Source organism: Salarias fasciatus, chromosome 17 (assembly GCF_902148845.1).
Source record: "Salarias fasciatus chromosome 17, fSalaFa1.1, whole genome shotgun sequence".
Lineage (NCBI taxonomy): Eukaryota > Metazoa > Chordata > Actinopteri > Blenniiformes > Blenniidae > Salarias > Salarias fasciatus.
The window spans coordinates 12,705,764-12,718,995 of NC_043761.1; the positions used below are offsets into that span (position 1 = coordinate 12,705,764).

At 43.0% G+C, this 13,232-nt stretch overlaps 1 protein-coding gene across 1 annotated transcript; it reads left to right on the plus strand.

Annotated features, from left to right (window-relative positions):
- Positions 1-1,754: 1,754 nt before the first annotated feature.
- On the plus strand, positions 1,755-12,966 carry lrguk (leucine-rich repeats and guanylate kinase domain containing). The gene is made up of 21 exons (XM_030114052.1): positions 1,755-1,917; positions 2,071-2,124; positions 2,314-2,412; positions 2,599-2,680; positions 2,843-2,943; positions 3,213-3,294; positions 3,458-3,582; positions 4,590-4,733; positions 5,033-5,113; positions 5,348-5,434; positions 5,592-5,698; positions 6,215-6,334; positions 6,525-6,621; positions 8,397-8,510; positions 8,595-8,796; positions 9,364-9,486; positions 9,679-9,842; positions 9,991-10,079; positions 10,504-10,572; positions 11,704-11,822; positions 12,057-12,966. The coding sequence occupies exons 1-21, from the start codon at positions 1,786-1,788 to the stop codon at positions 12,272-12,274; spliced, it is 2,409 nt and encodes an 802-aa protein (XP_029969912.1). The 5' UTR covers positions 1,755-1,785; the 3' UTR covers positions 12,275-12,966.
- The last annotated feature ends 266 nt before the right edge of the window (positions 12,967-13,232 follow it).

Consider the following 13,232-nt stretch of genomic DNA (forward strand, 5'->3'; position numbering starts at 1 on the left):
ACTGAAGTAGTACTTTTTGGAGCCTGAGAGTCTTAAAGTTAGTTCTCTCCTTCAGTCTCTGAGGTTAAAAAGCAGTGACAAAGCCAGAAATCTTGGTGTGATCATGGACTCTGACCTGAATCTGAGCAGTCATATTAAAGCAATCACAAAGACAGCTTATTATCGTCTGAAGAACATGGCGAGGGTTAAAGGACTGATGTATCAGCAGGATTTAGAGAAGTTAATCCGGGCATTTGTATTCAGTCAACTTCACTACTCTAACACTTTCTTCACTGTTCTTTGTAAAAAAGAAATATACATCAGGCACTTCAGCTGATTTAAAAGTACTGCTGCTCCACACAGAATAGAATATGATAAACAGAATAGAGATAAAATATCAAATAGGTCAGAATAAAAAAACATGTAAACATTAAATGTACACGGCTTAATATGAATTGAAACATTTTAAACAATTAATTTTCTTCTTTGACAATTTAGCTTATTAGCAAAGTCACAAAATCAAAAATACACTACATCTTGAATAAGGGTGCCAAACATTAGGTCTGTGGGCCAAAACTGGCCATCAAGTGACTTTTATCTGGTCTGACAAACCACCAAGTAAATTGTGAAAATTTAAAATTTCTTAAGAGTTTTGAACTCAACAGAACTCTGATCCCCGAGCTGAAATATTGGTGATGCTGCCATGAAAGTCAGGTACCTCACTTCGATCATACCAGCATCAAAGCCATGCTGTCAGGGTGTTTGGAAAAACATCCATAATGCATCAGCTATAGGCGAGGTTTTCTGGACATTTCACTGTACTTTGCACCAGATGGTATCATTAAAATGCCCTCTATGTTGAGATTGCAGTCATTTTCAGTACTGTTTGTTTGGTTCTGAGAAAAAAATAGACATTTTCATCACATAAACTCTATACAACAAAGAACATCTTTAGTGTGAATTTAAAGCTTGTTATGGCACTATTTTACTGAGGTGGCCCATCCAAGATGAAATTGGGCTGCATGTGGTCCTTGAGCTAAAATGTGTTTGGCTCTCCTGCTCTTGAACTGTAAAAATGATCAAAATATAGCAGAATACCTCTGAAGTGCACTACAGGAAATCCTGTGATGATCAGACTCCATAACTCTTCCCAGTAAATAGTGTTTGTTGTGTTTTATTTTTTTTCGATTTATTTTTTTTCCGTGCATGTATTTGTCACTGCAAATCTTTGTGCAAGTTCAATAATTAACTTATTTAGTTTTTATTTTGTTATTTGGCAGTTTGACTTTGTGCTTATTCTGTGTTGCAGCAATGTAATGAGAAAACCTCCTTTTCATGATCTCTAGGATTAATAAAGTACTTCTGTTCCATTCTATTTTATCAAATCGGATGCTTTTTTTGCAACCAATGGAAATATTGCTATTTTCATATAATTATATGTTAATATACATTATAATGCAATTATTATAATAGTAGTATTAACAATAATAATTATAATAATAATAAGATAAGTTGAGAAAATACTTGAGTGAGTTTAGCATGTATATTATAAGTGTGTGAATAACAAAAAAAATACACGCCTGGATAGATATGTATATGTAGAATGTAAATATAGGTAGATAAACTACACTACCCACAATCCCTTTCGCCTCACTTTATTAGCGTTGCTTAGGTGACGGCAGCGTATGCTCCGCGCGCTAAGTTGCTACAGAGCACTTTTTTTTTTTCTCTCTTTTCTTTTTTGGTAAATCTAAAAAGTTCTCATTAAACGGTGTTTTCTTTTCTCCGGGTTGTTATTAAGAAGTAATGAGGGGACCGGGGAGTCAGCCGGTGAGTTGTCCGTCGCCTAGCTGCCGCTCCCCGGGGTCCCCGCCTGTCGCTGCCTCCGCGGCGGAGACCCCCGACAGCGGCGAGCCGCAGCCTCACGCAGACATGGAGGTAAGAGAGGGGAAACATTATCTGGAGAAACTCTGTCATGTGGCCTTGAACATTCAAGAAAGCAACTTGTTTTACTTCTTTTCCGTAAATAGTATCCGAGCTGTGCTGAAAGTGGTTCATGCTGGATAAACCTTCGTCTTTATTCTGCAACAGGTGAAGCCGGTGACCTTGTGCAAAAGGTCTGGGGAGGCAAGACTGCACGGCAAGGTCAAATGGTTCATTATTTGCATTTCGTGCTAGATGAAATACCAACATGTTTGAGATGCATGCAGATTGTGCACAGTTGCTTCTCCATCCACAGTGGCCTCGTGCCATATGCAGTGTTTTCTGATCAGCAGGGATGCAGGCAGCTCTGTTTACTGTCCTGTTAAAAATGCTGTTCATTTACATTGACAGAAGGACGGCGTTTTGACTGCTGAGATGGTCTCCAGCAGTGTGTCCCACCTCGGATGCTTTGGCACGGCGCTCCACCACTACCATACTCTGTCTCTACCTGTAAGCCGCAGTCTTCTGTGACCTTCTGTCTCTTTAACATCTTTTAAGCCTGTTTAGTCAGAACAAAGCAGACTCTGACATTTGGTTTGCATCGCCGTAGTGTCATGTTGCTGTTCTGTTGATTTAGTTTACTGTAATTTTCAGACTAACTGAGTGAAACCAATCTTGTATTTTTCTCTTCCTTAGAATCACAATCTCAGCGACATCTCTGTGTTAAGCAGTTATATTCACCTTCAAAAGCTGGAGTTGCCACATAACAGGATTAGAGGTGCGCCTTTGTTATTCCCAGATAAAATAAAAATCCTAATTTTTGGAAGTTTTTTTCAAAAATAGTGCAATGACTCATGATGATGGTTTACATTTGAGTATTACATTTCTCTCCTGCAGTTTTTCAGTGTCTTTAACTGGTCTAACTTCTCTTGCCTGCTAGATTTGTCCTGTGTGAGCAACATGCCCTCTCTGGTTACCCTGGATGCATGCCACAATGAAATCTCCAACTTCTTTGAATTCCAGCCCCCCAAGAATCTAAAGGTAACGCAGGACCTTGAGCTGACAGGATAAGACAACATTTGATTGGTGGCTTGGGCTTCACTCTCTCGCACTATTCCCTCTAGATAGGCCTGGATTTCCATAGCCCATCTGTAGTCACTTTGAATATGCTTACAAGGCATTTACTGCCCTTGAATGACAGTGAACTTTAGCGAGATCTGTTCCATGCTCTGCGGATTCAACTGAAGAATTTCTTTCAGCGAGAGGTATTTCTGTGAGTTTTATTAACAATGTGTTGGTTTTATCATCAGGAGGTCAAATTCTCCCACAACCGCATGACAAAAATGAAGGATTTGGGTGAATATTTATCCCTCTGCAAACTGGACCTGGACTGTATCCTTGTGAAAAAGAATTTTTTAATCTATTTCAGTGTGAACTCTTTGACTCACAAAACAAAAAAAAGTCTGCAAAAGCTATTCAGATAATATCTGTGAAAACACAGTTGACAAAGATGTCACCTCAAGCAGTGTGTTGCTCCTGACATTCACACACTCAGACAACAGCTTCTCTGAGATCAGTGGTCTGCAGCAGTGCTGCAAGCTCACCCATCTCAGCCTGGCACACAACAAGATCTCCAGGATCAGCGACCTGGACAGTCTGCCGCTCAAACACCTCTGTCTGGTGAGTTTTTACCTGTTCAGAGGAAAAACAAACAAGCATGTGCAAATCCAGATGTATTTAAATATGTATGTATATGTTAAATGACTGTCTGTCATTTGTTTGTGTCGGTTATTTTCTGCCTTCACCTCTGTGCTCGCTTTATGTCTCTTTTTGGCCACGGTTTTACATTCGGCAAACCTTGGCCGCTTGTTCAGAAATCACCATATGGTTCAACAGCAGGCCTTTTCTCCTGTATTCTCCCTCTTTCCATCTCGTTCTCTCTGCTTCCCGTGCTCACTGTATTTCTATGTATGCGTGCACGTGTGCGTTCTGGTCCTTTATCGGTGCCTCCTCATTGTCAGCAGTCGCTGGTCTGGCGGCGTCTCCCCCTGCCCCGAGCTTTGCTTTGGGACCAGCTGCTGGTGTTTGAGCGAGCCTGGACCAAATTCAGCGAGCGCGCGCACACACACACACACCATCCATCCAGCAGCTATCTAATCCCATTCCTGAATCCTCTCCCTCACATGTAGCCTCCCTAAGCAGCACGGCACTGTCAGCCCGCCTGCTTCCTCGCCCATCACAGCACTGACCCGGAGCTTCAAGGGACCGGTGCAGTCGCCCGCCCCCGCTGACAGCAGCCCTCTGCCAGGCAACGTGCTTGGCAAGAGGCGAGCGAGGTGTGGCCAGACGGCTAGGTAACGAGTTTCGTCGACTGACTGGAGTGAGGAGCAGGCGGCGGGGGGGGGGCGGGCGTTGACATGGCAGGGGAGCCCGGGCCTTGTTCTTCGGTTTGTTAGCGTGCTGCGCTAGCACCTCACCAGCTGTTTGGCTGTCAGGCCTCACCTGTCAGGATTTTGCGGCGAGGCAGGCCTGCCACTCACTTCGATACTGATGGGAAACAAAGTTCAGGCACCCGACGGAACGACCATGACGTGTCCTTAATATTTATTAGTAAAACTCACAGAGCTGTCTGTCTGAAGGCACTTGCATATTCATTAATGTCAGCAACTTGCCTTCTTGCCTTCCAGAGGGGAAACCAGCTGGAGAAGATTGAAGGTCTGGAAAACCTGAAGAGCTTACAGGTTCTTGATTTGTCTCTGAATCGCATTGCAAGTCTTTCAGGCCTCCAGAACCTTCACATGCTGGGCTTGATCAACCTGGAGAAGAACCAGGTATCAGTTTGACTCTCCTGAAATATGCAAACATGTTCATCTCATATACAAATGTATTCTTGATATTAATGAGAACAGAATTCAAAAGTGCATATAGAGTTTTGCCTCAGATTACCAGAAAGCAGAATTAGCATAAAAAACAGAGAACATCTATCTTATCATGTCACAGTGTTGTTATGTGTGACTCTGGAGGCTCTGAACACATTTCAGTATTATGCATAGCTGTGTTTGAATCAAAATATCTCCACGCTCAGGCCTCCCTGCTGTGGATTTTGCATTAATTAGTGTTTTTCTTGCAGATAAGTGAAATTCAAGAATGCAAACACATTTATAATCTCTCTTCATTGAGAGACCTCAGTCTGGTGGGAAACCCCGTGCAGGTGACAATACCTATCTCTCACACTGGGGATATTTATTTATAAAGAGAAATTAATGTTGTAATGCATGCACCTGCTGTGTTCCAGTTCTTCTCTTAAATTCTGCAGGTGTTTTTGCCATTTGTATTTAGTGCTGTGATTGTATTTACTTTAACATCACAGGAAAATAATGTAGTGCTTTAGAGAATTCATGGATGTGCTGTTTTGCAATGAATACCATGTGAATGTAATTGCTAGGAGCAGCCTGATTACAGACTGGCAGTCATCTTCCTCCTTCAGCATCTGACTGTGCTGGATCAAGAAAAAGTCACTGCTGAAGAAAAGGTTTGAACAGACGTAAACATTGATTTTTTTGCTTTAATTAACAGCACAAACATGCTCATTAAGACACCTTTTATAGTGCTAGAGTAACTGAGAAACAGCTGTTCAAATGAGGGTTTATTCTGCTCTAATGCCACTTGATTACTATCTCTCAACCCAGGTGGCATCGGTAAACAAGTATGACCCTCCTCTGGAGGTGGTGGCCGCCAGAGAACACATGACGCACCTCGTGTATCAGCTGATGCAGCCCCAGGTCCTTTTTGACAGGTCTGGACAACTCTGACGGTTGACATATTTTAGTGTGGATATTTTTAAATACTGAGACAAATTCTGAACAATCCAAAGGTGATTAGTCATGATCGCACTCGTCTTTTGAACTCGGACGCAGAGAAAGTTGTTTCCATGCTCGAGCAGCAGTTTATCTGCAGTGCTCCCGTATCGCCAACATTATCTACTCCCCAAAAAAAGAGGAAAAAAAATGTTCATGTATCAGCACTTTTTTTTTTTTTGAAAACATCCATCATCAGCAAATAAAAGCTGCTGCTCCAGTCAATTTACCATTCTCCTCTGCGCTCACGAGAAAGAACACATCCATAATGCCCACAAGGCTCCAGTTTGTATTGACTGCAGGGAGTGGCTTTTCAGGAGCGATGAGTTTTTTACTGCAACTTCATGCTTTTGCTCATTTTCAGGGAAAGTAGATCTGAGGTTGAGAATGTGCATGTAAAATAAAGTTCAGAAAATCATGTGTTTGTGTCTTTATGTGTGTGTGCTTCTGAGCAGCACCTTGCCCAGTGCAGACTCCCCCTACCCGATGCTGGTGCTCACAGGACCTCAGGGCTGCGGGAAAAGAGAGCTGGCTCACCGGCTGTGCCAGGAGTTCAGCGAATACTTTGCTTATGGGTCAGTTTCAAAATGCAGAATTTCATTTTGCTCACTCTTTTCATTAAACGGTTGCGATCTGCCGCCTACATAGTCAACTGCAGTCTCAAAACGAGAGTCAGGCGCAACAGAAAAGACAATAATGAAATAATCGACTTGCACACTTTATTTGAATCACATCTCCGTTCAGTGAGTCTGTCTGCTTCAACAGTATCTGTCACACGACGAGGCAGCCCTACTTCGGCGAGGAGAATGGAATCGACTATCATTTTGTCAGCGAGGAGGATTTTAAAGACATGGTTCACATGGTGAGTTTGTTGAATTTTTTTTTTTTTACCTTCACATGCTCGAAGAACACGTGAGAAGGTGATTTCTAGTTGTGTATTAAAAATTGTTGTCTGAAGTCATTCATCTTTCAGTCGCATTGATATTTTATCAAAAGTTACACTGGGTGTTTTGAAAAGCTGAGCTTTAACTGAGATGGACTCATATCTTTTTTAGTAGGTTTCAATTAGCTTCCCTCAACTGCTCTTAATGACTTGAGTAGTGGAGATAATTAATTTTACTTTCAGCTTTCTCATACTTTTCACAAAAATGACAGTTTTAGTTGAATGAAGCGTTTCTGTCTTCAGCTCTTTCCAATGCACGTAATGATTTCTAGTCAGAGAAAACTGACGAGTTCTCTAAATCTCGTGGACCTGACAGCCAGAAAGATTCAGTGAAGACACCTCAAGGAGCTGTCACGCAGCCGGTTTCTCATTCGTTAGACGGGCCGCTCTTTACGTGCTTTCAGGATGAAGCACCGGCACGGAACTTGAAAGTTTTCTTAGCTCGATAAATGGGTCCTTGGATTTTGGACACATTTGTTTTCCATCTTGTTCTTCATTTCCAGCTCCCGGTTATGTAAGGCCAGCGAGGGATAATTTATGGAGGCCAGGGTCACACAGTGATTTACACAGGAAGGCCTTTGATGCTGGTATTGATGCCTTTTGTCTTCCTCCGCTGAGGTTAACTTTCCAGACTGTTCCTCCTCCCCCTGCCTAATTCTTCCATTCTTTACCTGCTGCTGTCAGGAGCATGCTTTATTTCGGTCCTGTCCTCCCCGTCTTTTGTTCATTCCTCACATGTCAGCTGCCCTCTTCAATCAGATGCGCCTTCCAGTAACTCTTGAAGAAAATTAACCCCAATCAGCTGCCGCTGGGTCCTATTATAATCTTTGTCAAATGTTGTTTACTGTAAATATTGTGTCTGAATAGCCGTCTGATGAAGTGGGATTACAGCATTTTTCTTCTTTATTAGGTATTCAAACGCTTGATTATGATGTATATTTTTTTATGGTTTTGGCAGGAATCCAGAACATTTAAGGACTTGATGGTGTTTGAACACAAAACATATATGTTAAATATCAACGAGTCCTTTGAATTGTAATGTTAAAGTGTGAGGCATGATGAGGAGTCTGAACGTTTTGATAAATTTATGTTTTTAGAATAAGGAAGATCAAATAACACAAGGATATATTATAATTACCTTTTTCACAAAATATTTTATGGAATTGGCTTCAAATGTGGTTATTTAACTGATAGTTTGCCAGTTTATTAAAAAAAAGAAAAAACAAAAGTTTTTGCTTTAATTCATTCAGTATTGGGCTTCTTTAAAAATAATATGAACCAAGAAAATACACAGAGGAATAAATCATTCATCTGGATTTATCTGACCAAGAGAGCAGCTGATTTATTTTATTAGTGCTCCTGCATGAACACCCTCAACCACAAAATAAAAAAGTGTTGTTATCTTTCATCTCTATCAGGTCGAGCGTTTTTAACGTGACAATTCGCTTTGTGCCAAAAGGAAATTACTTCAAACTGATGCAGACAAAAGGTCAGGGGTCATTTGACGTGACAAAGAGTTCTTTGTACTCATTACCAGGTCAAAAGTTCACATCGCAGGTGGACGATTGACTCCAGGTTGTTAATGTTGAGGGGTCACGCTGGCGCTTGTGCGTGTATGTCAGGAGTCCCGCCCTCTTCAGGTCGTAACTGTCCGAGTGTCCACTTGATCTCCATTACCACCGTTTTCCTTTCAGGGTAAGTTCATCCAGACGATGAGCTACGGGGGTCATAGCTACGGCCTCAGCAGAGAAGCCATCGAGCAAGTGGCTCAAGAAGGACTGGCCTCCTGCGTGCACATGGAGCTGGAGGTATGAGCAGCAGGTTGTTAACCTCCGAGTTCTTGGAGAACCACCAAGACCGTCTCCAGCCTCCCCGTCCCTCTATGGCTGCAGGGTGTGTTCAGTCTCAAGAACACCTACTTTGAGCCCCGGTACATCCTGCTCATCCCCACCCAGCTGGAAAAGTACAGAGACCACCTGACAGGCCGCGGACTCTACACCGCGGTGCAGATCGACGCCGCGGTGTCTCGCGTGGAGCTCTATGCCAACACCAACAGGCAGCGTCCGGGGTTCTTCGACAACGTGATCGCTTGTGGTACTGAATTAAATTATTTCCTTGCTTTTGTGGCATTATGGGAATTAATATCCTCCAGAGCTATTATACTACTTTTAGTTTAAAATGATATTCAGATTTGGCATTATTATGAAGACACTTGGAGGGTTAGGTTTTTGTTTATGGTGGCCGCAAAACAGTGAAATTAAAGCCGTACATGCCTTCGCTCTGTTCGTCGCCAGTCTCTCATTGTAGTGTCCCACAAAGCTAGAAAGAGTCTCCTCCTCAGCGTTGTTCCAAGTGTCTTTGATATATCGTTAGATCCATTGAGACACTTCACTTAAACCCATACACCGCACTTTCAATCCAATTACCACATGTATTAAAGGCACGTAGCCGCAGAATGGCCGTGTTTATCATTCTCTCATGATAGCACACAGACATGTTAGCTGTTTTCTTAATGAGATGAACATACTGGGAGAGTGGGACACTCATCACTTTTATGTACTGCCAGCTCGCACCTCATTACACTAAGGTCATCACAGTCATATCTTTGATTCATTACTGTTTGATGGGAGATGCATTTACTGTGCGTGTGTGTGTGACTAGATGACTGGGAGGAAGCCTTCCAGACACTGAGGCAAGTAATGAAGGAGTACCTGTTGCTAGAGGAGCAGGAGGAAGGAAAGAGCAGCAACAACAACAGAGAATCCCCTGACAGCGCCTGCTCAGGTGTCCGTGTGTTTGTTGGTTCAGATCATCATTAACACGTTCACGCTGTTAATTTTGTGAAGCGAGCTGCGAGGTTCACTCTGGCTCATTATTCATTCTGCGTTTAGTTTTTATTTCAAAAAAATACAGAGCAAAATTAGCGTATTTCCAATTTAACTCATAATAAACATGCAGTGTCTGCTTCCCTCGCAGCCACGGGTCACGAGCCAGAGGACAAGCCGCTCTCGCCCGTGTCAAGGTCAGGAAAGGAGATTCTGGCATCTCCCTCGCTCAACGCTCTGGACCCTTCAAATCCCTCCTACAGATCCTATTTCACCCGGATCCAAGCAGAGCTCAGCTCCCACAAGACCCCTGCTGTGAGTGGCTGCAGCAAATCTGATACAAACTCAACCGAGGTTGAATTTTAAATATGTGACATTCATTTCTTGGAATTAAAAAAAACAAAAAACAAATATCATTTTGCCCTTCATCCAATCGTCCTTGTCTTTCCTCTCTTGTTTGCAGGAGCTGGCGTCCGTCAGGAGGCGCGAGCAGCTGGTGAGGGAGGCCATCGTGGGGAAGAGCCCGGGGGTCTACAGCCAGCTCTTCAAAAGGTACAAACAAGCGGCGCTCGCTGCATCCGCCGCACTCCACCGCTTAATTTCAAGGGGCCACTCTCAAGTGGGCCAAATTGGTTTAACTGGAGCTCTTGTCCTAACAGGGGTTTGATGGCCAGTTAAAAATGATTGTTTGACATTGAAAGCGGAGTGGCAGGTGCCCAAATCGTTCCAATCTAACTGCTTGTTAATATTATGGGCTACTTCAGTGAGGCTCTCCACTCGCTCGGGCCAAAATACACCTGTCAGCAGTTATGACTGGACTAAATCCGAATTTCACAAAGGAAACGAACAGCCGAGAGTCTTTATTCAGAGGGGCTGTTCTGTATGTTGATGCGTCTGGAATTGCATTTTCCACTTGAATTGTACTCGAAGTGAATAATGATTGGATTTTTTTTTTTTTTTTCTTTGTTTTCCTCAGTTCTGCTCAAACGGATCCATCATCGCTCCACGATCATGATCCTGGTTCCCAAATTCACGAGGACAACAGGTAGCCCTCGTGCACGTACACTTGTGGAATCAAGTGTAGGACCAGATGTTGGTACTGAGAAAGAACAGACCTGTTGGCGCACTTCAAAGTGGGATAAGATTTCACTCTGCGCGTGTTTCCTAAATTCATAAGAAGAGCGATGGGGTGGAAATCTTCCTGTTTTATGAAAAACTGAGCAGGAAACTGTTTTGGTTGTAGTTTTCCTGACTCCCTGGGCCTTGTTTTACAGCACATGTTCACTTTTATGGGAGTCTTTTACTGGTGCAACTCATATGGGTACAAATCTGAACAAATACCCCACACACGCAGAGACACACACTCACACAAACACAAATAACACCCACTCATAAATTCCCATTTTATAGGATTTGCAGCTTTTCCACTCCCCCTGGTTGTGCACTTCCAGTCAATAAATGGGTGTACTGCACAAATACATGCTGAATCGGTCGGTTGCATCAGAATATGTGTGTCAAATGAGGTGTGTGTTTTGCATACAAAAGTCCCTTCACTATCACTGTGGCATATTTCTTTTCTATTGTTTTTTTTTTTTTTTAACAAAATGTCACATATGAGATGAATACGTTCACTAACGTGTTCAGTCACATTTTAGCTCATTCCCTTTTGGCTCATGTCCTCAAAATGCAAGTTTTGGCCGAGACCCGATGAAAATCTACAAGCTGGTTCAGCGCTGAATGCTACATACCTGCGGTGTGTGTACAGTAACATTACTCACCACTCGGCTATTTGTATGGAGGAATCCAGACATCTGCCTGCTTGCTGGCACCGCCACTCTGAATGGGGACGTGTCTTTACCTGTATGCATCATTGAGGAGTGTGTTATATGTCTTTATTTGAGTCTCGCACAGGTATTTAACGGTCTTTATTTGTTGTGTGTGGTCTGACATGAATTTGCACCATCACGATCAACACTGATCGCTGTTGGTGTAACCGTTTGCTCTCTGTTACTTTATTTTTTAAATATACTCAAATCCTTTTAAATGACACTGTGTTTGTACTGCTGCACACGTTGGACCTCGCATTGCACGGACTCCCTTCCCTCGATTCCTGTTTCCTTCACCGACCTCCCGTCTTTGGTCTCTTCTCTCTTTCCCTTCATCCCTTCACCTGCAGCTCTGCTGCGTCCCGCGCCAGCTCGGCTCTGTCTGTGCCCAGTTCAGCCGGGGCGCTGTCAGGCTGCGTGGAGCCGCTAAATATCTCCGTCCTGGGACATTCCCTGGAAACGCCGGAAGGTTCGTGTTGCTTTGTTTCTCCCAAAATAACTGAAGATGGGATATTTTTATAATTAGCTGTTCTGTTTCCGACTCACCAATATTTGTCATCACAACCATTGTTTTGTTTTAAAGTGAAGAGGTCTTTATTGGATATAAACGAAACCGTTCAGCCTGTGTTAAATAATAGTGCCGGTTGCTTCAAGCTTCTCAGATTGATTATATGTCTGATATGACATTTCGCCTCCGCTCCAGGAACAGACCGGCTCCCTGCAGGAGTGTCTCCGTCCTCCGACAGACGTCCGGGGTCCAACGTGAAGCCCGTCCTGCCTCCGATCCCCACCGGTCGGAAGACGCCGGTCACACCCAGCCCGGCTCCGTCACCCAGACCCAGCTCCAATCCAGCCGCCGTGGAGGAAAACGCAAGCAACACGAATCAGGAAGAAGAGCCTGAAAGGGGTTTTGATGTGTGAAGTTTCAGTTCAGTTTTAAAGAATAAAATGTTTCTTCCATTAGAAGAAGCCTTCACTGGAGTCGTTACATGAATAATAGTAATTTAAAAAAAGAAGATCAGCCTCTGTAGTTGTGAAAGTGAAAATCTGACCACAAAACCACATGCTTGTTGCTGTTTTGCCACAAACTTCACAGACTGTGGTTTCACAAGCCAAACACTCCAGATGATCTTTTCTCTGTTGGAACCTGCTCGCTCCTCTGATCTGTCACTCATGCTCCAGCATGTCTGGGAAATTTGCTATATTGTGTTTCTCGAGTGATAATATTAATGATCATATAATTACAGGCAAGGTTGTAAGCTTCCTTTTTATTAGAAGACTTAATGGCCTGGAGGTGTACATTTCTGACTTACAGTGTGATTCTGACTTCTACTAAGAGAAATACTTCAGTCATGATGAACATAATGGCCTCTTGAAGAACACAGCTCTCTTTGTCTTTTCGTGTTCATTTCTTTTAAAGGTACATTGAATGTAGCGTTAATTTCCCCGACAGTGAAGTGGCGATATATTTCTCACCGCAGTCGTCTTTATCGAACAGGATTTGCCGTTGACTCAAACTGTAGATACTCATCTTTTTTGTGTCGTGTGGAACTCTTGTCACCGGATGATGAATACGTCATTAATCTTTATCATTTCTCGCCGGGATTATTTATTCGACTGGAAAAGCATCCATATGAAAGATTTTAAACAGTGAGCCATCACAAATAACTTACTGTGTGTGTGTGTGTCCTTGTGTGTGATGGTTGCTTTGCTGCAGTGTTTATCCGTGATGGATAGTAAACTGAAATTGTCATCTGTCACAGATGTATGCATTGCTTATTTAAGTGGATGTGCACACACTTCTTTGACTGTACGTGTGTGTGTGTGTGTGTGTGTGTGTGTGTGTGCTGCTTAGTTTCCACACACAGCACATGCAGCA